Source organism: Epinephelus moara, chromosome 21 (assembly GCF_006386435.1).
Source record: "Epinephelus moara isolate mb chromosome 21, YSFRI_EMoa_1.0, whole genome shotgun sequence".
Classification (NCBI taxonomy): Eukaryota; Metazoa; Chordata; class Actinopteri; order Perciformes; family Serranidae; genus Epinephelus; species Epinephelus moara.
The window spans coordinates 18,342,056-18,366,075 of NC_065526.1; the positions used below are offsets into that span (position 1 = coordinate 18,342,056).

General features: G+C 42.5%; 1 protein-coding gene across 1 annotated transcript; it reads right to left on the reverse strand.

Moving 5' to 3' along the window:
* Nucleotides 1-6,917: 6,917 nt before the first annotated feature.
* LOC126383243 (protein zyg-11 homolog) lies at nucleotides 6,918-23,777 on the reverse strand. The gene is made up of 14 exons (XM_050033744.1): nucleotides 23,624-23,777; nucleotides 22,198-22,363; nucleotides 20,174-20,973; nucleotides 19,830-19,970; nucleotides 18,149-18,325; nucleotides 17,100-17,164; nucleotides 16,718-16,817; nucleotides 16,407-16,457; nucleotides 14,283-14,444; nucleotides 14,118-14,165; nucleotides 12,446-12,646; nucleotides 12,301-12,353; nucleotides 11,806-11,903; nucleotides 6,918-9,582 (listed from the first exon to the last, which is right to left on the reverse strand). The coding sequence occupies exons 1-14, from the start codon at nucleotides 23,624-23,626 to the stop codon at nucleotides 9,401-9,403; spliced, it is 2,247 nt and encodes a 748-aa protein (XP_049889701.1). The 5' UTR covers nucleotides 23,627-23,777; the 3' UTR covers nucleotides 6,918-9,400.
* Between the last annotated feature and the right edge of the window lie 243 nt (nucleotides 23,778-24,020).

Sequence of the window (24,020 nt, forward strand, 5' to 3'; positions counted from 1 at the left end):
TGAATATGCTGGGCTTCAATAATGTACTAAATGGATGACCTGAATTTCAATATTCTGCACTTTTTACACGCCCACACTGCAAACTCAGACCGTAGCCTATTTAGGCACATGTATGTATGTGCTCAAACACACAGAGACAAAGGCATCAGCTCTGCCTCCATAATCGACTCACGAATCAGCTCTGAGTACTGGGTAGAAGCTTCAAAGAAGTGCTCTGCTCTCACTAACGCTACATTACTGACACTAACTAAAAATCTGAAATTTAAAAGAGACGCTTTGGGAATTTGATACCACTTCCATGTCTGTAGACTGAGGCTACAGCCAGTAGCTTGTTAGCTTAGCTTAGCATAAAGCCTGGAAACATAAATGGTCACCCAACTGTGAGCACATAGATATATTTTGCATCAATTCAATCCCACAATGCAATGTGGGATTGTTAGCACAAAGTAGTGTACATGCCAGAACAGATTTTGTTTGTTTGTTTTTTCCATCTAGTCCTGCCCCACTGTGCTGTGACTGGCTAGTGCTAACCCCAACCATGACCTCTTTGCCAGACAGATGATGAATGGAAATGGATGACAGATCCATTTCACAGTCCCCCAATCCCAAATGGATCCCTTACAGACTCGTTGACTCAAGTCCTAAGCCCTTACAGACCTAGGACCAATTCCATTTCTTCACCTTAGCCCTTGTCTTGGCCCTTCCCCTTGGTTTTGCGCGTTCACGTGAGGGGAAGTGGTGTCCCAATTCTCCATCAGGTTAGCTCTTAACCGGATTACAGTTAAAGCGTAAAACATAGCCTATTCGCCACCTTTTAACACACCTACACTTTGCATAACCTGGTGGATCACAGCCATGCGTAAAATGTAGCCTATACCGGCAACTTCTGATAAAACTAGGCTTAAAGGAGCTATATGTAAGAAATATAAAGCAAATAGTTGTAAAATCATCCTAATGTGTCACAGAGACTAAGGAATAATGTTAATATAACATACTGATCTCACCGACAACAATAGTACAGCCAGAATATTCGCATTTTAAATTTTTTTTTACGGTCGGCAAATCATGTTTATGTTTTGAATTTGTGTTGTGGCCTGTTGCGCCACCCACCGCCGTCTACCAGTCACACAGTCAGTAGAATCTCAGCATCAGTTACAGTTACGACTGAGCTACAGCTGCACAGCAAGCAGCATTAGCAGTGTCCCAGTACATAGCATTAGCAGCCGGCTCCTCCTCAGCTGTATCCCGGCAGCAGCATTAGCAGTGTCCCGGTACATAACATTAGCAGTCTCCTCAGCTGTATCCCGGCAGCAGGCGACGCGGCCCTGCCACGGCAGCCGCCCGTGGGCAAACAAATCAGTCTCCAGCGTGCCGTTGTCCAGCAACCTCGAATCTGTAGGGGAGGGGGGGCAGACACGACTCGCGGCAGTATTTTGAATTTGAGTGCAGTAACCGTTTTGGCCACATTCTTACATACAGCGCCTTTAACCGAGCCTAGTGTATTTGCTCCAAACCGATGGTCACACCGATGGAAATGCATCTAATTCACATTTCTGTTTTTGCAAGATTTCAAAAGTTTGTTTAATATTCCCTTGACTAGAAACATAGCTGATGACAGCAGAACTGTCATGTCTGTGTCCGAAGTCACTCACTTTTACCATATAGTAACTAAATATAGACCACCCTGCCCCATTTTATTTCAGTTTTTGAATTCTGAATGTGTAATTTATAAAACTTATAATGCATGCCCTGCATTTAGCTGGGCAATTGTTAGACCTAGCTATAATGCTAAGCTAAGCTAACAGGCTACTGGCTGTGGTTTCAACATACAGACCTTAGAGTGGCAATAATCTGCTCATTTCAAAAGTGAAAAAGCATTTTTCCTAAAATGTCAAACTATCTCTTTAAGTTGACATACAGTGGTATTAATGGGGATGTTGTTGAGCTTGAGAATGGATTTTTGTTTTCCTCGCATCATTCACCAGCCAGGCCGAGGTAGTGGTCAGGATGTGCTTCAGGACAGAGATGCACTCAGCTTGTTAGGGTCACATCAATAGCACAGCTGTGACTGCGAGCCAGTGCAGCGAGTAGACGAGGAAATGCACACAGCTATTGGACGCAGAATCTCCTGCAGGCGTGTTTCCTGCCCGCGGTTGTTTGCACCATTGTGTGCATCCACTGAGCTGAGGGCAAAGCAGCCACTGTAAAACGCCCGCAGATGGGAGATGTGACATCAAGTAAGAGCGGCTCTAACCGACCGTAATAGCCCTCTGACACATCTACTTACAAACACGCTCACTCACACACAAACACACACAAAACAGGACCAAAATCCTTTAGTCACGGAGCAGTGCTATTACTTACACCAAAGTTAGAAATGTGGGCTATATTTCCAGAGACTGGTGCTTGGAAAATGGGTGCCTGTGTTTCAGTTATTTCAAGAAAATTTCATCATTACTCACTGCCACATATGGATGACAGCACCAAATTACCGTTGGCTAAATCCAACCTCCCCATACCGCTGTGCTGAGCTGGAACATAAAGGAACTGCTGCAACTTATATTAAGTTCAATATATTTCTTATGCTTACAGTTGTAAACATACAGTGTGTGATGAGCGCTCCTGCTTTGTGCTTTCTTTTGCTGTAATTTGTCACTTCAGATTTGGACCTCACTGAAGCACAGACAGAGGGACACAAATGAGTTATCATCACATTATACCAGAAATTATTCATCAGCTGGATTCAACCTAATGAAATGATTGTGTTCCATCCTATGTTATTTTTTCTAATGGACTCGTTAGCTCTGCTCTGCCCTCCTCTGCGACAGTGGCTATTGATTGATGGTGAAGAGTGAGTCCCTGCCTCCACTTGGCAGAGAGGAGGATGGTCCTACTGCTGTTACATATCTGCACACAGGCTCAGGGGCCTGCCAACTCTGTATCCTTCCCCAGCAATAAAAGGTCATTTGAGAGGAGATTGTGTGTCCTTTTGTGCGTCACAGTTCTGCCTGGAGAAGTGTTTTTTGCTTTGTCTTGTTGTTCGACCTCTCCTCCTGCTCTTTAAATGTACTTTTCCCCTCTTTTGCTCTCTGGGTATTTGGAAGGTTTGCGGGTATCTAATTAGCATCCAAGGCAGAGACCTGGACGGTGGCCTTATGGTCTACACTGGGGCTCTGTATGGAAGCAAATAGGAGACAAAAGTATTTGATTTTTTTTTTTTTTTTTTTTTTAAACAGCAACATTTCATATTAAAATTTAAAGTAGCACCAAAAAGCATTAATATATTTTACATAGAAAACCATGGATCTGAATTTAGTTGTTCCGAGTTCACCTCTATGAAATTAAAATATGCAAGTTCTTGATTTGCAATTTAAAAATATCAATTTTAATTCGGGTTTTTTTTTCAGTGTTACAAGTTTAGATACAAAAAATGAAAGTTTTAGATATTCAATAGTCAAATTCAAATCTAAAAATTAAATAAAATCAAATAGAACATCATTCACGAATACACAGACTGCAAAAAAAAAAAAAAAAAAAAAGGGATGTAGCTACCATGATGTCACCCATTAGTTTGTGGACCAACGTTTTGCAGCCTCTAGTTCGGCATTTCAGCTGTTGCCATTTTGTTTTTTGAGCCAGAACTGACCATATTTGGATGAAGGGTGGAGCTTTGGTGAAGGAAGGGAAGGCCCTCAGTAATGCTTAACTTAAAGTCTTAATAAAATGCAAACCGGTGAGTTATATAAAAATCCACCCCCTGTACAGTTGTCATGAATGTTGAAATTAGCTATAGAGACCTAAACTACTTTTTGTACCAGGCTGTAAACATATTTATTTCTGCTGTTAATTTCAGCATTTTAACATGGAGGTCTATGACTCGCTCTTGGAGCCAGCCTCTAGTGGCCATTTGCGGAACTGCAGCTTTAGCACTTGAGAGATGGCTTTGTTTTTTGGCCCCAGAGGCTGCTGCTTGGTCAAATCTGAATCTAAAAATGAAAACAGAACATTCGTCAAATTTAATTGGTCAAACTCAAAATCAGAAACTCAAGTTGGGAATTTTTAAATAGCAAGAACCAGGCTACCCAGGACAGAATAGACAAATACATTCAGAAACTATATCATTATATTTTCACAGTAAAATATTTCACCGCCTTTCAATGCTGCTTTGAATTTCAAAATTAAATTTCGTAGCTGTTAAAGTCTAAATACTTATGTGTCTTGTTTGCTGTCAGAGCTTTGCTAACTCACAGATACAGCTGCACAAATACACACATGCATTGCAAACTCTTCCCCACAAGTGAACTGACACGGGTATACACACTCACAGCTGGATATGTGTTGCATTGTACGCGAGTGTATTCTGGGGTGCCCAGACTGGTTCACGATTATGTTAATCCAATAGAGCTGGCTGCAGAAGTGAGATAACGAGATGCTTACTCACACTAAGCTCCAACTCAAAAGCAGCACAATTATATTTCAAACTGAGACAGGGAATCTGTAAATTGGTCTGGGGGTATTTTTGCACAAACTCTCGTGGAGCATGAAAGGGTCTTTAATTTCCTTTGACTCATTCTGTTCCTCTTATCTCCAGCATGTCTCTCTTTATCCCTCTCATGCTTTATTTATCTCGTCTGGAGATATTTTTGGCCATAAATCCTATTTTTGCACCTGTCAGTTTCCCTTCAGACATCTCTATTTCAATCTTTTTTATATTTTTGCAGGTGCGTATTTGTCTGCTCTCACAATAGAGGAGTCTGGCATTAAGAAAAGTATGTGTATTTGCTTTTTTACCTTGAGTTAAATGAGGAGATTGATGCCACTCTATCGTGTCTGTACGGTAAATATGGAGATGCAGCCAGCAGATTCTGAGCATTAAGACTGGGAAACAGCAAGTTTGGCTTCATCCAAGGCTAAGAAATCCTTTACCAGTACTTCTACATCTCACTGATTAACACAAAATATCTTGTTTGTGTAATCCATATAAAAACTATATTAAACAACAACACAAAAAGGTGCTATTCACCCTTTCACAAGGGGTTGTGTGAGGATTTCCGGGCCAGTAGCAGTGACTTGATGTGTTTATACTGATTTTTATGTGAAGTGAACATGAGATATTAACATGCTGATGCTTTAGAGGTGCTGGTATATGGATTCTGCTACCTTTGGACAGAGCCAGCTTTTCCCCTATATTTACAGTCTAAATACTTCACCCCCAAATGACCATTTCTATGTCAGTTACTTACCCCATGGTGCTTTGAATTTGTGGAGAACTCTGAGTTTTTCTTGCAGGCCTCCATGGTGAACAAAGAATCCAAAATTGGAGAACATTCTTGATGAACTGGAGTAAAAGAGGTCCACGTTTAAAAACAGCAAAACTATCAAAACATTGACAAACTTCAACTCATGCAATTTAATCCATGTCTCATTCATCTAGTCGAATGCTCAGTACTTACCACATAGACGGCCCTTTCTGGCGGGGAACTGACCTGCAAGTGAAACTGAAAACGTGCAACGTCTGTGGCATTGTGTTGTGTGATCAAACTGCAGACTTTAGAGTGGCCTGTTTTTGGGACCATCACAGGGCACACCTGTGCAGTAATCATGCTGTTTAATCAGCATCCTGATGTGCCACACCTGTCAGGTGAATAGATGATCTTGGAAAAGGAAAACGTCTGAGACATTTTGAGTGTAATATAACTGAATGCATTTAATCTGTTGTTCAGTGTAGTTATGCTGCTGTTCAACATGGACCCTTTATGACTTTAATTTATCAAGAATTTTTAACATTTTTTGATTCTTCATTCACTGTGGAGGCATGCGAGAAAAACAAAGTTCATTCATTCATTTTCCGTAACCGCTTATCCTGTTAGAGGTCGCGGGGAGGGTGCTGGAGCCTATCCCAGCTGACATTGGGCGAGAGGCGAGGTACACCCTGGACAGGTCACCAGACTATCACAGGGCTGACACATAGAGACAGACAACCATTCACACTCACGGACAATTTAGAGTCACCAATTAACCTGCATGTCTTTGGACTGTGGGAGGAAGCTGGAGCACCTGCAGAAAAACTCTGACACATCAGAACCACCAGCAACCCTCTTACTGTGTGAGGTGACAATGCTAATCACTGCACTGCCACCAAAAAAATGTGTGTATAATTCGTGAAGAAACTGTTTTCACATATTTAATATATCACAGGGTGAGTAATTGATATACAAATGGTCATTTGGGGGGAGAAGTATAAAAATGTCAACGTGTGGATTTACAGATGGGTTATCTGCTGGAGTATTTCTAGGTTGGGAGCAGCTGCAAGTGACCAGCAGAGATTCCAGGAAGTTTCTGCTCCTGTTGATAAAATATTGTGGCACATAACCTCACAAATTGTGTTTTTTTTTTTTTTTTTTTTTTTGCGTACAGTTAAACGTGTTGAATAGTGAGCTTTAGAGTGGTAGTTTTCAAACTTTTTGTGCCCGAGGCACATCAAAGGGCAAGCCAAAATCTCAAGGCACACCTATATTTATATCTGTGCACAATACTCTATAACATGTGTTATCACTCTTATCATGACATAAGAAAATAAAAATAAGAAAAAATAAGACAGGTAGCTTTTGTGATATTGTCTACTGACAGTTTTTTTTCTCTTATCTTTCAGTGGTAGGTCATCTTCGCTAGTGCTTTGTTATAATTTGCTCTGTACAATTAAAGCAATCCATTGTCCAACTCACTGCTCTCTCCTTTTAAAGGTTATCATCCCTCACTGGCTGCCAATCAGGGCTTTAGATGTGTCACACACTTAAAATTCCCACACGCCCATTGCAGCAAATAGGTTCTCCGTGAAGGTTTTTTATATTAATTTAAATTAAATTACATTTTTTAGCCAGAGCTTGCCTCTTTATTAGGAAATGGGTGCACACAACATACTGATACAGTCAATTAAAAAATCATTCATAATTTTTTGTATAGGCCCAGTTGAATGTTGCAATAATAATGTGTGGTTATCACAAAATCCCACGACATGGGGAGGCATTGGTAGGCGGATTTTGTTACCGCTTGACAGCCAGGCTAGCTGTTTCTTCTGGGTCATCCCCATGTTCCCAGGGTCCTATGTCTCCTGATATAAACTAATGTTGTCAGCAAGTGGTAGGGGCTAGCTTCGCAGTTCAAAATGAAAAAGAAGGGATATGGACGTTTTATGTGCCGTTTGAGTGGTGAAAATCTGCTAAGTCACTTTGGAGACATCAGTGTTTAAGTCAAGAAATCTCTGATACTCACAAATTTAAGGGTGTAGATCTCAAGGAGTATTACATCAGTTAGCTGTAAGATGCTGTGGGTGGGTGATTTCAACATACTGACCCAGGGAAACATACATAGAACATGTGGCCTGGGGAAAATCATTGCTGAGAACATAAAGCCCTTTGAAAGGTCTCTTTCACGAGTCATATTAATAAGATACTGAGCTTAGGGACACAGGACCCTGGGAACATGTGCTCCTGTTTCCAGTCTTTATGCTAAGCTAAGCTAACTGGCTGCTAGTTGTAACTTCATATTTAGCGTACAAACCTGAGAGTGGTATCAATCTACTATTCTAACCCTCTGCAAGAAAAGGAATAAGGGCACGAGCTCTGACAATTCTTTCCTCCTTTGTTTCCTCCTCTGTCTATCTGATACAGTCTTTCAGCCTGTCTCTGTCTCGTGTGTCACTTGAATATTGATAGGCTCTTTGAACCACAAACTTAAGACCTGATTAACGCATTGCACGCCACTATTACCCTTTGGCTCCTCTGTTCGCCTTCGCCCCTCACGTGCAGTCACCATACACGCTACAGAGTAACCTACAGCCCCTGGAGAGCGGTGGCATTTTCCCACATGACTCTCGACTTGAACTTCTCACAGTAACACTACACCATGTTCACTACGGAGCGCGCGACCTCTGATCCCACAGGACTGCGACATTAATGTTTAGGGGTTGAAGCGGTAGTTAAATGCTGATCCTGGATCAGTTTACGCAGCACACACAGCCTACCACTGGCAAGGAGATGACTAACCTGGATGAATCACGAGCACGAAAAGCCATATTCTATTTAGCAGATCCCTTTGAATTTCTCTGGGGGATTTAAAAATGTGAATTAAGGGGATTTGACACTTAAAAGTTGAACACGGTGGTACAACTAAAATATTCACGAGAGGTTGTTAATCCACTTTTCAAAAGGATTTATTAATAGGCCAACTTAGAATAGACTCTGTGGATGCCTACGAGCGGTTCTGTCTTCCAGCTGTGTGTTACATAAAATATAATGAATTCAGCATCTAAGATACCAGAGGGGAGAGGGAGCAGAAGAGGAAGAGGGGGAGAGAGAACTTATTTTCCAGCATGACTGCTTTATAATGAGGCCCTCAGTACAGACACAGGAACATGATCTTGAATCTAAACATCTGATGACTGAATATTTTACACAAACAGACCTTAAAGGCAGAACAGCCCTGAAGCTGCAGTACCAAAGCACCCTCTAGTGACAGGTTCTGAGTCTAGGCATGATTCACAACACAAGCTTAGTCTCTAACTTCTGCAACACTTTAATGAGGTCAGACATTTTCCAACTTGACAGTAATTTGACCTCAGAATAGTGCAAATATGCTTTCACTGCTGCCTGTAAACAGTTTGTATCTCTAAGTGATTTTAAACTAAATCAGCAGATTTAAAGGGCCAGTGTGTAGATTTAGGGGGAAATACTGTCAGATATGGAATATAATGTTATATTTTCTTTAGTGTATAATCAATTGAGAATCAGAATTGTTGCGTTTTCTTAACCTTAGAATAAACCGTTTATGTCTACATAGGGGGCGGGTCCTTGTCCATGGAGCTCGCCAAGCCAAACACTGGCTCCAGATAGGGCCAGTCACATTGTCGTGTCAGCCACTGTTGTTAGCAGCCCATCCACAGCGAGAATCATCGAAAAAATACTTTTTTTTTTTTTTTTTTAGTGAAACTGTTTTATTCAGTGTTTTTAGTAGTTTAAATCATCAGATCTGTCTGTTTTGGAGAGGAGGAGACCTCTGTGGATAATGTGGCTCCTGATTAAAAACCCGAAAAACCAACACTGAAGGAATTATAGCTAGGAAAGTTGGTTGTAATCTGCAATCCTCGCAACTAATTCCACTTCATAAATCCCCCTAAATCTTACACATTGGACCTTTAAACTAGATCATGACAGGAAAACCTTTCACAACCTGTGATCATACTCTCTATATAAAATTAATTCATTCCATTAAACTTTCATTCCCAGATGACTGACATGAACTGTCTGTGCTCCAACACTGTATCTGCAACCTCATGTTTAGCACATTTTAGGCACAGCTCATTTGAAAATAAACGAATGAAATCAATGTCTTTGCACTTCTGTCAAGAGTTTCCAGGCCCCACTTGGTCGTTGGAGGACCCCGAGTGACTCCGGAGTTGCTCTACCATGTGCAAGATGCTGCCTGACAGTCCTTTAATGTCGTCGTGTGTGTCAGCATGTGCAGCCAGAGCCCTCAGAAGTTCAGTCACGCCCTCGTTCTCCATCATGCTGCTGTAATGTGAAGCTGGGGGAACAGAGAGAAGACGTGATAAGAACATGAGAGAGGGATGGAAGCTTCAACTACTACTTGAATATTAATACTCGGGAGTAGTCTACATGAATCTATTCAACATTACATAATGTGGCAATTAATTGAATTTGATTTTAAATCATGATTTTGGCTTCCAATGATTATTAAAACAAGATGATTATTGTGCTGCATTCTTTTTCACAATGATGCTGTAGATTTGTCTTGTGTTATAAATCCAGAGACCCCTTTCCTTTACAGCAGTGTGCTCAGTGTTGCCAACTTGGTGTCGTTCTCGCTTGATTCATTTCTTTTCAGACCCTCTTAGTGACTTCATTTCTTAAAAGCGACCAGCGACAACTTCAGTGACTTATTCAGGCCATCAGGGAAAAAGTGAGAAATAAATTACAACCCATTATGTTTAATTTTTCCCCATGCATGCTGCTAAGAGTTGATGCAGTCCATCAGCCATCCCTGTCATCAGCCATCTCTGCCATTCCTCTCCTCTTGTACCATGTTTATATTTATTTATCCATTTTTTTTGCATTTATATTTTTTGTTTCTTTTTCAACTGAATTACATTTAAAGTTCAAGAAAACCTGCTAGTCCTTTTTACACAGAGACTGCGCTACAGGACCCCTATGAACGTGACACGTAATACATATATAACATGCGCGTCGGCGGCGCTCTATAAGCAATGACAATGGCATAACATGGCAATAACAATCATTTACTGCCCTGTTATACGGCAGTTGATCTCATCTTCTGCACAGATGGTAAAGAGCTCCCGGTTTCCTCAATTTTTGGCTGCTGTTCTTCGTCTTTGAAGTTAGCTGCTAACTTAGCTTTTTAAATCTCCCGCTGTGGGTCACAGTCCTGCCGACTGCTCCTTGGTCCCGATCACACAGAAAGCGTTTTGCAGGTTGCAAAATGTGAGGCGCTCCACACTGCTTTTTTTTCCTTTAAATTGAATGCCACTAGTAAAACACTTGCTGCACTTTTTATTGTTGCCAGGCAGCCACCCCATCACCTCCTTACCCTAACCTTCCTGTGTAATGAGTCAACAGTTTATTTATTTCTCAGTGTCTTGTTCCTAAAATGTTGAGGCAGAGGGTACTTGCTGTAGCTCTGATTGAGGGTGAGAGGCTGTCAGTAAATAGTTTGTTGGTCACAGGGAAACAGATCTGTGTGGGTACATGAGACCCTAAAAAAGAGGGTGGATCATGGGGAGTACCACCAGTTGGTCCAGGAGCTTCGCCTCCATGATGGACATTTCCAGGCATATTTTAAGATGACTCGGGGACAGTTTAACAACCTGCTGTCTCTCGTCGGGCCTATAAATACTAACTACAGGGAGCCCATTGGTCCTGCTAAGCAACTGAGCAACACCAGTTTCTCCGACATTGTTCACCAACTGTAAACATGTGATCGTGACCACCACAGAAGGCCCGCTGCTTCTCAAATCATTCAATTGGACAATGGGGAAAAAGTGGAGACATTCTGCTCTAAGTTGAAGTTTTTCAACTCGCAAAAACAGCGAGCAAAAAGCTTCATTCTCCCTAAAAACAATTACTAAAGGCCGACTCCAGCTGCTAAAACGCTTTCTGTGTGGTCGGGTCCTTATACAGACGTCGATTCGGTGCTGTTGCTACCTCTGCCGCAAGCTTAAAGGTAAGACAACTCCGCCCCCCCACTCCACATTCGTACCTTTTATAAAGAATGTCGAGGTGGAAAAACACCGCAAAATTCCCACCTTGCATAAGCGGTGTGAAAGGGTGTACTGTTAAAAAGACAGTTTCAATAAATGCATGATGTTTCCAAAGACAGTGAGTAATCGCATTAAATAATTGTGAACTGAGGGAGCAACAATCACGCTAAATGTAAAATAACACAAGATAGCATTCAACTCTATTTTATATCAAAATGGGAACTGTATAGGGCTGCAAATAATGATTATATTGAGTACTCTGCACATTATTTCTTTGATTAATTGTTCCATCATAAAATGTAAAAAGAAAAAAAAGAAAAAGTGAGAAATGTTTTCTCAGTCCAAGTCAGTGCCTTCAAAAGTTCTTTGTCCAACCAACAATCCAAAACTCAATCTGTAAACAGCATTTTCTGACATTTCTGCACGAAAAAATTAGCAGCTCTAAAACTGTAATTTACACAGTCTTGACTCACACCCCAATATCCCCCCTGTAGTCTGTTTGTGTGTCTTACTGTTCTGACTGCAGACCAGATGTATGGCCCAGACTGCCCACAGCTGCACTCCTGAGGGCTGCCAAGTCTGAAGCAGAGGACAAAATGGACGGAACGACCTGGAGTGTGAACACAAGGAGACACTCAGATTAAAAACACTGCACTTCTGAGTAATTCTGGGCATTTCTGTTTGGTACTGTGTTGGAAATAACCAGTGAGTCGATTTTCTTTGGTATCAGTGCCATCCAGTAATTTTCAATAGATTAATGATAGATCAATAAACTTAATAGATAAATGCATTCTTGTGATTGTCTGGCCTTTCTCCAGCAGTCCTGGTGGTATTCTGTGTGACAAATCCCTATATGACACTTCAGCAAGTTGATAAAATGTTAGGAAACGGTGGGAGATGACTTTAAGTGTTATATAACATGTAGCTTGCATTTGATGTTGAATTAACAGACAAAAATGACTCCTGTAAAGCTTTATTTCTGTTTGTCAAGTTTGCATTGCTCTCACCTGTATGAGACCATTTCTCTCTCGAGTTGTGTCCATGTCATTATGCATGCATGCTGCAAAGACAGAAAGACACCTCCTGAATGTTACTCTGTGTTAAATGCCGGACGGCAGACCAGCGTCCAAAACTTTTGCCTCTCACACACACCAGCTCCTCCAGTATGGTGCTGCGGAAATCCTCGTCCAGGGTCCAGGCCTCTGATCTGGAGGCAAGCTGTGCCAGAGTGCCCCCTGCAAAGTAACGGACCCCCACGTCCAGCTGGGTGTCCTGCAGCAGGCTGAGGATGTGCTCCAGCAGGTCCTTCTCCATCAGGTCGGCCTGTAACATCTCCACCTCTGCTATGTTGTTCTGCCAGAGGGGATACAGGAACGGTTTATGTCAGATTACCAACAAAGAGATTTTATTCTTATAGGTCAAATCAATTTAGATATTTGGGGAAAAAGCCAACGCTGCCTGATGTCACAACATTAAAACAGGGGTAGGCAGAAGTCTGGCAAGGGCAATAAAAGGGTAGAATTTTAATATACAGCCTCCTCCTATAGCTCTCCCTTCTCTGTCCTAAGCCCCTCCCACTAAACTCCCACCAGATGACCATGGGTATATGCACATGCTTCATACAGTAACCCAGTGTTTCCCCACATTGTATTCAATCCTATTTCATTGAGCAGTGTCACACAGAGCATTCTCTCAACCCTTCCTCTATCGCTGTCTGTTTATAAGGCAACAAATAAGACAAGAATTAGCTAGCTAGCGTTAGCTACCCGACAGTCCCTCTATCTTCCTCCTTGCTGCTGTGGACTGTTTCCCTTAGAGGAGAGCAGGCAGCAACTTAAATAATGGACCTGCCCAGTGTGCATCACAGCGAGCTGGTGGCCAGTGGCAGCAGTTTAACCTGTGTAACAGCAGCAACAGAAAGTTTGCTGATGCAGCAAGAAGATGGGATTCGCGCTGGCTGGATTCGGGCTGCTGCAGCCGCTGATTTGGGGTCTGTGTCTCGAGCTACTGTCCGCTCTTTTCCCGGTGAGGTGCTCTGTAACAGCTGGAGTAAGGCAGTGGATTTAGGGTGATTCAAGGCTCTAGCTAACATTAGCTACATAAACAATTTGAATTAATTAATGTCCCAGCGATGAGCTTTTAGCTCCAGTTAGCAGAAGGCTAAACTATTAGCAACATTTTCTCTCCATCTCTGAAATGCTTCACAAATACTGACATGTTTTGTTTCGTTTATTGTCAGACTCTTTTATAGATAAGTCCAACTTCCTTTTTTGAGTTACTCTGCAGTGTAGGCAGTTGTTGCCAATACTGGAATAGCAGCTTTGTCCGCCACTGACTCAGGCTTTCACCAAAGGGATGTGCGCTTGTATCTGCATTTATAGAACAGCCAACAGGAACACCCAATCTCTGAAATGACCTGTGATTAGCCACAGGCTAGAATTTCTAAAGCCTGAAAACAGAGCCGAGGAGGTGCAGAAGTCTAGTTTTCTCTCAGTCCACCTGAATTACAATTACAAAGTTTATTATGGAATTTGCCAACTGCCTACCCAGGCTATGAGCTCTGAATGTGGGCATGATTGCAAAAAAATAAAAATAAAAATAAGCATAATCTGCAAACACAGATGGATTGTAAATGGATCCAACTACAACATGTTTGTTCAAGTAAAACTTTTTAAATTCTATTTTGGGAGGACATAATCACACAGCTATGGAATATCACTTTTTAGTTTAAACAAACAAAAAACAAGAACATGCAGTTCTGTGGCACATGCTCAAAAAACTGGTTCTCAACCAAAAATGGCACGTATACACACACTGAACCCACCAGGAGGCCAAGAACTTTCTGCTGAATGGAAGGTTCAGTGTAGTAGGTCTGCAACACAAACAAAAGGACAGAATAAGAAAAAGTTTGTGTGTGTGTGTGTGATCCTCTGTGTGGGTGCCTTTCTGTATTAATGTATCCATCAGTGTATTTCTGGGGCTCTTCTACCTCCAAAACTTCCTCGTACAGCTCCAGGCCCTGGCACTCGATAAAATTGAGAGCAGCAGCAGGCATCTCATCTGTCAGGTTCCACAGAGCGCTCAGGGCAAACCTCAGAGTTGAGTCCACCACTCCATCCATGGCTTTCTGCTGCACAATCGCCAGCAGCTGCTGTGAGATGGAGTGAATGAGTGGAGAAAGCATGAGAGGAGGGGAGTGACAGAGAGGAACCATGCAGGAGCCAAAAATGAAAACAAAAAAAAGATAATCAACTTTTGTAAATAAATTTGTGGATATACAGGAGACATCCTTTGGCAGTATTGAATTCAACCGTTGGACAAATGATTTTCATACTGATAACTGGCACCAGACATACAATAAGTGAAAATAACTGAAGCATGGAGAGAAGCTTGATTACATACACAAAGAATGAAATAGAGAAGTGTAATTGAATAATGGAGTGACAGTAAACCGTGAAGGACGAGTGCATGGAGCAATGAGGTGACAGTGAGTAAATGAGTATATATACACACTTAAAAATAAAGGTGCTAACTAGAACCATATAGGGGTCTTCAGCTTGTCCGCAAAAGACAAACCGATTTGGTGTCTTGGAGCTCGGATTATAACAAAAACCATCTGTGAAAGGTTTCACCTAAAACTTCCTAAGAGATGTTCCACTAAGTACCCTTAGTTTAACTGTGATTGTGGGGAGGATAATTGATGGTAGCAGGACACAAAGTCACAGTGGCTCTCTGTTACATGATTATGTTGGGTTTTTTTTACTTGCTTGTTTTAATGACTGGTCTTTCAAAGAACCCTTGAAAAAACCTTGCATCAAAAAAGGATTCTTGGGATTGAAAAGGGGTCTTAATGGAACTCTTAGTCTTACAAAGACCCTTAAAGAACTCTTTCTTTCAAAAAGGGTTCTTTGAATAAAAAGGGTACTTAATGGTACCTTAAGTCTTACAATGGACCCTGGAAGAAACCCTGCTTCAAAGAACCCTTGAAGGAAGAAGTGTTCCTTAGATGAAAAGGGGTCCTTAATGGAACCTTCAGTCTTACAAATCACCCTTAAAGAAACCTTGCTCCAAAAAGAAAGGTTTTCCTGGATTAAATAAGGGTCCTTAATGGAACCTTTAGTCTTACAAAGAACATTGAAGAACTCTTTCTTGCAAAACGGGTTGTTTGGATTAAAAAAGGGTCTTAAATGGAACCTTTAGTTTTAAGGCCCGTTTATGCTGAACGTTAAATACGGATCCGGACGGAGCCCTGTGTCCGTGCTCCGCATTCATTTCGTCCGTATTTCTACACGTTTCCATAAAGCTTACGGATACGGGCCAAATGGAGCAGTACCACCGGAAACCGTGGGGGCAGTGTTGCTGTCACTACCCGATACGTAGCTCTAGTGAGACACGAAGAAGAGATAAGAATCACTCACAGGCGCGCTGTGCGACTTGTGGGGGGCCACCCAGCGAAGCAAGTTATCGAATGCCCCAGCGGACATCCTAAAGTACTGGAAATGACGCTCATCGTCAATTTCTCTCATCGGCAGTACTAGAGAAAAGAATTCTCCGTCCTCCAGTCGCGATGTATTTAACGGCATCACCGACCACCTACAACGCTGCCTCTGTTTTTGTCTTTTATGCAAGAGGTACATTATCAATATCTCCTCCACAGTCGCCATGTTTGTTTTTGAGTTTGTTGTTGTCATAAACTTTTGACTCTGGGCTGGCCCCTGGTGGATATATTGGTTAACATCCATGCCAACGTAAAGGGCGCATGGAAGTATGTGGGCAGTGACGGTAACATCGTTTGAAACGGATGTATACATTTTCGTACGTAAAGGGAGCATAAATGAGCCTTTACCAAGAACCCTTAAATAAACCTTGATTCAAAAAAGCGTTCTTTGGATTAAAAAGCGTCCTTAACAGTTCTTTAGGAGCAAATGGTTCAGGGTAGATCCTCAGCCCTCCACGGAGAACCCTTATTTCTCAGAGTATACACAGTGGGTAATGGAAAATACAGCAGGTGAGAAAGACAGAGAGAGAACTAGAATACACTGATGCATATCAGGTGCTAAGCCGGGGACGTTGTGTAAGTTTGAAACTAAATACCCTGTAAGTGTTAACGTACCTTCATAATAAAGACGTCCTTGCCGAGCTGAGCCGTCTCCTCTGTGGACAACTGCAAATAAAACACACAGATGAGTGCTTCTTTGAATTCCACACATTTTCCTAAATGTCAAACTAGAACAGATTGTACATTTATTTAAAATTGGCTTCATTTAACTGGACTAAATGAAAGCATGAAGCCAGCAGTTGAAACTAGTGTCACAGAGGAGCAGGAGGTGACTGAGGCATGGGGCTCTTAACAGGTGGGACTAACAGATGCCGTGCTATTTTTCTGCAGCAGACTAATGCACAATAAGTGAGCAGTGTCTTGACCTTGGACACCAGAATGGAGATGACAGCCACGGCCATCCTCTGAAGGGTCGGATCCTCGTGGCTGCGTAGCCAGTTAATCACCAGGGTGGCAGCTAAATACCTGAACCATGATCACATTATGGATATAAGGAACACAGTATTACTAAAATAAACCAGTGATGTACAGAGAAACCTTGGGAAAATCTGAGGTCAGGTCTGCACTCTTACATCTGGAGGAACTATTTCTTTTGGCACTTACATTACAAGACAAAATATATTTTAGCTGGATCCCAATTTTGTTTGAAAAACATTACAGTGCCCCTCCATGAGTGCACTGATTATCTTGGCTACTGCGTAACTCTGGGCTCATACATCATATTTTAAGTGCAAGGAATTAACTAACTTGTCAAAGGGGACATCCTGAAGGATGTAGTCACTGCAGAGCGCCAGCAGGCAGTTCTTTTGCACCTGGAGAGATGGAAACAGTTCATGAATGTAAGAACCACATGGGGGTAAGAAAAATTATGGTGTGTGAGAGTGTGTGAGGTATAATGGCATACAAAACACAGCAGGGAGATTTCACAAGAATGGATTGCTGCCACTGAGAGCACTGTGAATTGCACATTACTCAACCTCTATCTGCCCCACCTCAAAGTCTGATTCACGAAAGACATTGCACTAATGATATCACAGGACAAACACACTAATGAAGTTTTGCAGCTGAGTGCAATTTGCCTTTTTTTTTTGGCGTCTGGCGACTTTGTGCAAAGTCGAACAAAGTTGGCAGAACAACTGCAGAAAGAAAAATACAACTAATTTTCAGACCAAAAAGCTGTAGACGCATTCCTCAAAACTTTAGACAAGGAATTTAAACATGACTGTAGGAACAACATTTGTCATTACCATATATAAACATGTAATATTCTGCTTCTTTCTGTGTGTACGGCTTCATTGTACCTGAAGTGAACTGTGTCCTTGGAGAGTTTCATTTGTGTGTGAGAAACATGCTTTGTAGCTGTTCCCATGACAGTTATCAGTAAACCAGAGGCCTCCGTTTTGCTCTCATTTTGCCTCTCTCGTCTGTGAATACCTCTTCCATCAGCTTCAAATCCAAATTGTTGCCATATTGGTGCAGTTTACTCTGCTGTGTCTCATCTGGTCACCCCAAACAGCGCATGAACTTTCTAGTAAACACTCAACATGCGTCACTCTGCCCCTCCCACCCAGCCACAAGAGCACCTTGTGAATCTGCCCCTGAAAGTCCAGAACTACAAATACACACTGAAAGCGGCGGGATGGGAGCTGCAACCAAAAGCAGCACATATGAGGTCAAAATCCGATGAATGAACCAGCTGGTAGCAGCAGAGCTGCTCTGTGCCCCATTTTGCTGTTGTGTAATGACATGATATCATTATGGATCTGTAATCTGAAACACTGAGTACAACCGCTGACCTGTTGGTTGTTGGGGAAGGTCTTCATGGCGTACAGCAGCTGGGTGACGGTGGAGCTAAGCAGGCTGACAGGCATTTCCTCCGCCAGATCCTGAGTGGTCAGGTTGAACACACACGCTGTGGCCACCAGGTGGACGTGCAGGGAGGTGGGGTGGCTCTGCATCCCACTCAGTACCAGCTACAGGAAACAAGAAGTGTGTCTCACAATTACACGTGACTCTGGGTAAGAAACAGTCTGTGTTTGTGACTGATTGTAAACTGTACAGAAAGGCTGGATGTGGGGGATAGAGGGGTGTGATGTGTGCTATGTCTTCATCTCTTCTTTTTCAGCTGCTTCACTGAAGCTTCATCAGTAGAGGACAGTGAAGGGACAGGACATCTCACAGATGTTATTAGTGTGTAACCCTCCCACCTCCTACAACTACTTATCCAGACAGCCGTGAGGTTGCATTGTACTATTTATCTTTACCTCCTCTTTCCAATCACGACTAAATACAGTGATTTTAATGTCAGATCAGAGGACATTTTAGCTTTAGCTCTACAGTTTGTTCAAAATGAACTCGAAAAAACTGGTTTGAAATGCAAGGACAGCACAAATCTCCCTGTACCAGACTGTGGGTGGGGTGTCTTTGATCCATTTTCAACAGGATGCATTTACGAGCAAGGAGCAAAAGTTTGTCAAGCAATCTATAATGATCATGGGAGACTGCTACTTCTTTTGAGGGCAATAGCCCTGGATCCTTTCTTATTGTGGTCCTAAAAATCCCACACAACTCACAAGCTATGGGACTCCAGTATCTAGCATTTAGATTGCACTCCCGAAAGCAGTGGAAGAGTCCCCAGGTCTGTTTTACACTTCCAGCAAATGGGGGAGATAGTTCGAGATATCCTGTGGAGGGTAACAAGAGCTATACTGAGCCTATGTAACATTTTATACTGAATTTCCGCAAGCCTGTTGCAAGTGTAGTCTGATGGTTCTAAACGTTCTGCCAATCTTATTCATGGTATTCATTGCCTAGGTCTACCTCCCAGTTTGTTTTTTTAGATTTTAAAACATTATACTTGAGCATTTTGAACGCTACTTGAACTTGTGTCCTTTACTCTGGGAATGGTTGTTGTGTTGTTGTTAATTTCTGTGTGTTTTTCTGTGCTTACGCTGTATTATTCTTTTGGAGAGGAAATCTTGGTATCAGTGAGACTTCCTGTTTAAATAAAGGATTAACTCGCTGACTAAGCTTCAGCATCCCATCCTGCAGAGAATAAGTGGAGATGTTGTGGAGTAAAACACTGGAGTAAAACATTTAAGTCATAATAAATTTACCATAAAATGCAATTATAAATCATAATGTAATTCTTGTTCCTTACAATCTGATTCCTTCTGTATTAGGTACCATTAGGTATCTATGGTTTAGTACTGGAGAATCTTTTTTTTTTTGGAGGGAAAACCAAAATATTAATCATAGCAGATTTTTAAAAGTATTTTACAATGTGTCTGACTTTATTTTTTGGCACGCCCATTTCATGTGTAAGGAGGGCTCATTAGCAACATTTTAGCTGTCCTCACCTTTCTCTGAAATAAACTGGCTTAGATAATCTGTTCTTAACTGTTGGCTTGTTCACAACCTTTACTTGTTGGATGATGCATTAAAGATATTTTCCCAGCACAACGCTAACCATTGTACCTTTAGCATGTCCGGTTGTGGTTTGTCAATGTCAGTGGTTAGATTGTAGAGATGGACGAGGGCCTCTCGTATGAAGCACTCGCGGTCTCTGTACCTTCTCAGGGCCTCACACACCTGGTTCCCATTAGCCTCTCCAGTTACCTGAGCATACACAGCACATCAGCATCATCAGAGAGACAGGAAATGCAGCGGGCATTTTCAGTGCATTTACAGACAGAGCCTCAAGTCAAAGACAAATGAGAAACGTATGTGAGAGTCAAGCTGATGTGTCTAACCATCACATTCTCTGTCATCTTACAGACCATAGTATGATATCAATTCTGTGTCCAATGCCAGCTCCTTACTTTTAGGTTTTCATGTGAAGACAGGACGTCACAGGAGCTAGCCCCAGTGGCTAGCAGGCCCAGGAAGATCAGTCCACCTCTGGCCTCTACAAACGCTCTGACTGCTGTTTCAGTGATTCTCTTCCTTCCAGAGATATCTAGAGAAACAAGGGATGGAAGGACCTGGGGACTCTCCTCAAGAATCCGCCGCACTGTCTCATCCCCGTCTCTCCCGTCACTGTCATCCACGGCAAAGTGGTCCTCTGAAAAGTCTAGATGCCTGAGAGCGTGAAGTCGGCTGAGGACAGAGAGCAGCCTGACAGGCGACATATCCAACTGCCGCAGCCGATGGACAGTCAAAGATCTCAGTGTGTTTTTGCAATCGAGGAGCGCAGTAAGCTTTGTGACAGCGCTACAGGAGATGTCCAGGCTCTCCAGCTGAGGGAGAGTACAGATATCCTCGAGGACGGCATCAGTGAGGTCTGTGTTTGCGAGGTTGAGCGTCCTCAAGCCCCGCAAGGAGCTGAAGCCAGCATGGGTCCCTCCATCCACCACCAGAGACTGCCAGTCCACATGCAGCCCAGTGAGGGACAACCTCTGCAGGCTGGCTCTGCACTCAGGGTTGGAGGCCAGGCCTGAGACGATGTTCGCCGCAGTGAGGCCGCCAGAGACCCAGGAGGCATCGAGTTCCTGGAGCCGGTGAGGGCAGAGGGCCAGGCGGAAAGCTTCTGCGGACACTGGACAGCAGCGGATGGAGGCTCGGCGCAGGCGGAGCTCTTTGCTGTTTCGGAAAATCCCAACAGTTGTGTCATTCAGGATCTCTTGTGGGGAGAAAGAAACAGAGGGACATTGTAGGAAAAAGCAGCATCAGCCACATTTATGTTTATGTAACAGACTTTTCCCACCATTTCAGCCTGGCATAGTAAACTGAGAACTAAGAAATCATATAATGATAGGATGACATTGCAATTATCTTTTGTTTATACAAGAAGTTTTGTGCCTGAAGAATTAAAGGTCATAGGTAAGTCATATGTGTGGTGGTGTGAGTTCATTTGTCCCTTTTCTTCAACTTGCTGCAGAACAAGTCATAGGCGCAGATTTTGGGGGGACACAGGGGATACGTCCCCGTCTATATACAGTAGACATGCATTTGTCCCCTACCGATAAGAACATAAAACTAGCTACCTCTTTACACAGCCTGTGTAAGGGGGAATGTTGCATCATTATTTCGCCGTTTTGTACAAAATGTACAGGGGACAGAGTTTTCTCCCCTTTTGCCAGCAGTGGAGGTAGTAACAGCTCCAACTTGACGTCTAAAAGGGACAGCCAGCTGGACAGCATTGGTGTGATGTTTTAATGATGCGTTATGTGTGTGACCCACCGTCAGGACGCTTAAAAAGCAGCTACAGGCAGTTAGCAGCTAACTCACATAGGAAGCAATCAAAAATGTCCACATTTGAGCTCCTTACCCTCAAAGCAGAGGGCAAGATCAGCTGGCAGGGACAGTTAATTATTGTTATTGTCAAGTTTTCCCATTGTTATTGTTTAGAAAAAACTGCAGACACATATGGTACTACAGGAGGCCAACACTTTTGTCTTACACGTCACTCCCATCATGCCTCTTCTGGTTCTGGAATGCCGGCTAGCTATCTTAAGCCCAGTTCAGACCAAAGATTCATGATGAGACGAAACTGTTTTAAACATTGCAGAGAAATGTTGTAGCGGTGTGAACTGGCTCGATTGAAGCAGGCTGCAACCTCAAAAGCAACTATTACAATCTGTCATAAAACATAAAGAAGATTAAGCAACTATTTACAGTAAAAGCAGGAAGTACCGTGACATTTCCACCACAAGTTGATGCAGAAAAGGCAGAAAATGGTGCATAAAAATTCACCACAAGGCAGGAAAAAAAGTGTTTGATGCACAAAATTTCTCAGACCCACTGCTTAATATGTGTCTCCCCAGATGTCAAAACAAAACCTACATTCTAGCCCTCAGTTGTTTGTACTGATGCTGTCAGAACCTTTTCTGTCCTCCTGACCTACCTTTAGCTGCCATCTTACGCAGTAGCTGGTCTGCCATCTCCTGTGGGAAGACCGGGGCCCAGCTGAGGCTCATGGAGCCGTCTGCTCGTCTGCTGCACAGGACATCCAGACTGCGACACACCTGAGCCATGCAGAGGTCACACAGGGCCTGGGGGCCCTCAGCATCCTGCAACACATGAGCAGGTAATCAGAACAATCATACAGCTGGGTAATTATACGTCATGGTGTAGGAATAGGCAAAAGTGCATTCATCTAAAAGGGTCAGTTCACCCAAAATAAAGAGAAAACATTAAAGGTCCAGGTTAAAGGTTTTTCTTCCTCTAGATAGTCAAGTTTGATCGTCTTCTCGTGCTCTGACAGGGTGGTGACGGACCCTGGCAGGGCCGATCCAAGGACCTCACTATACCGTGCAATCGGTCGTAGCACCGTGTGTACAAAGGGCAGGGAATTAATAAGTGCGTGCTTATGACCCGTGCTTATTAAGTTATCAAAGAAAAAGGTTCAGCACAGATTAGCAGGTGCTGGGCTAGCGGCCCATCTCCGACATGCCAAACAGCATTGGAGAAACATTGATTTGTAACATGCAACTGCTTTATTCAGTGTTTTTCACAGTTTCAATCAACAGGTTTGTTTGTTTTGGAGAGGAGGAGACCTCTGTGGATGATTCGGCCTCTGGTAAAAACCTCCTGGACCTCTGGATCAGAAATAACGTGTGTACACATTAACTTATCAGAGAGAAAAAGGTGAGCACATGTGCAGGTACTTGGCAAGTAGGCCGTCTGCAATGTGCCAAACAGTGTCAGAGAAATACGTAATTTAACATGAAACCTCTTTATTCGGTGTTTTTGCTGGTTTTAATCACCTGGTCTGTTTGTTCTGGAGAAGAAGAGACCTCTGTGGATAATTCGGCTCGTAAAAACGTCCTGAACAATGAACACTTAAGGAATTCTAACCAGGAGAAGTTTCAGCTGGTTGCAATCTGCAATCCTCGCTGCTAGACACCAAAAGATCCATTTAAATCTTAAACACTGGACCTTTAACTGATATAGGCCTACTAAAAAATATTTAGAGGTAAACCTAAAATAAGAGGGTGCTATTAAAATATAGCCTATATATATATTATTAATTTTGTCCATAGACATCTATCTATGCCCTGACAGTTGTCTCGCAGGCTTACTCCTCGGGGGCTCAACAGCTCCACACTGACACAGGATCTCTTAAACGGCAGGAGTCTAATTTTATCCGCAGCAGATGAAGCACTGACACAAGTAAAGCCCGTTTAAATCACCTAATCCAGCCGCTCTCTGCAGGGCACAGTGGACAAAAGCAACGGGTCATATAGCTCGGTGTATGGGCTAAACATTTGACACTGACACAAAGTTTACGACACTAAAACATTTGAAAGAAGTGAGCGAGTCAAACTTACCATGCCTGGAAAGTAAACAGTCGACAGAAAATAAATAAATAAGAAAAAAAAAAAAGTTACACGTCGTTCAGCTGAATTTTAAATTAACATAAGTCATTATCTTCATCTATGTCTTCCCTTTAAATCAAAGTTGTGAAACCTACTGGTTTGTTTACAGTCGCTGCTGCTGACCGTCGAGTATCAACTGTCACAAGATGACCGCCTCCTATTGGTTCCTGCGCGTGACGTCACCCAGGGCTCGTTGTAAAGTGCATTAGCTTGTTTACTTTATGCCTTAAGATAATTATCTGCAGTGGGGGGAGAAGTAATCAGATCTTTTACTTAAATAAAGATGGTAATGCCACAGTGTAAAATACTTCAAATTTTACTCAAGTACAAGCAAAAAATATTACAATCT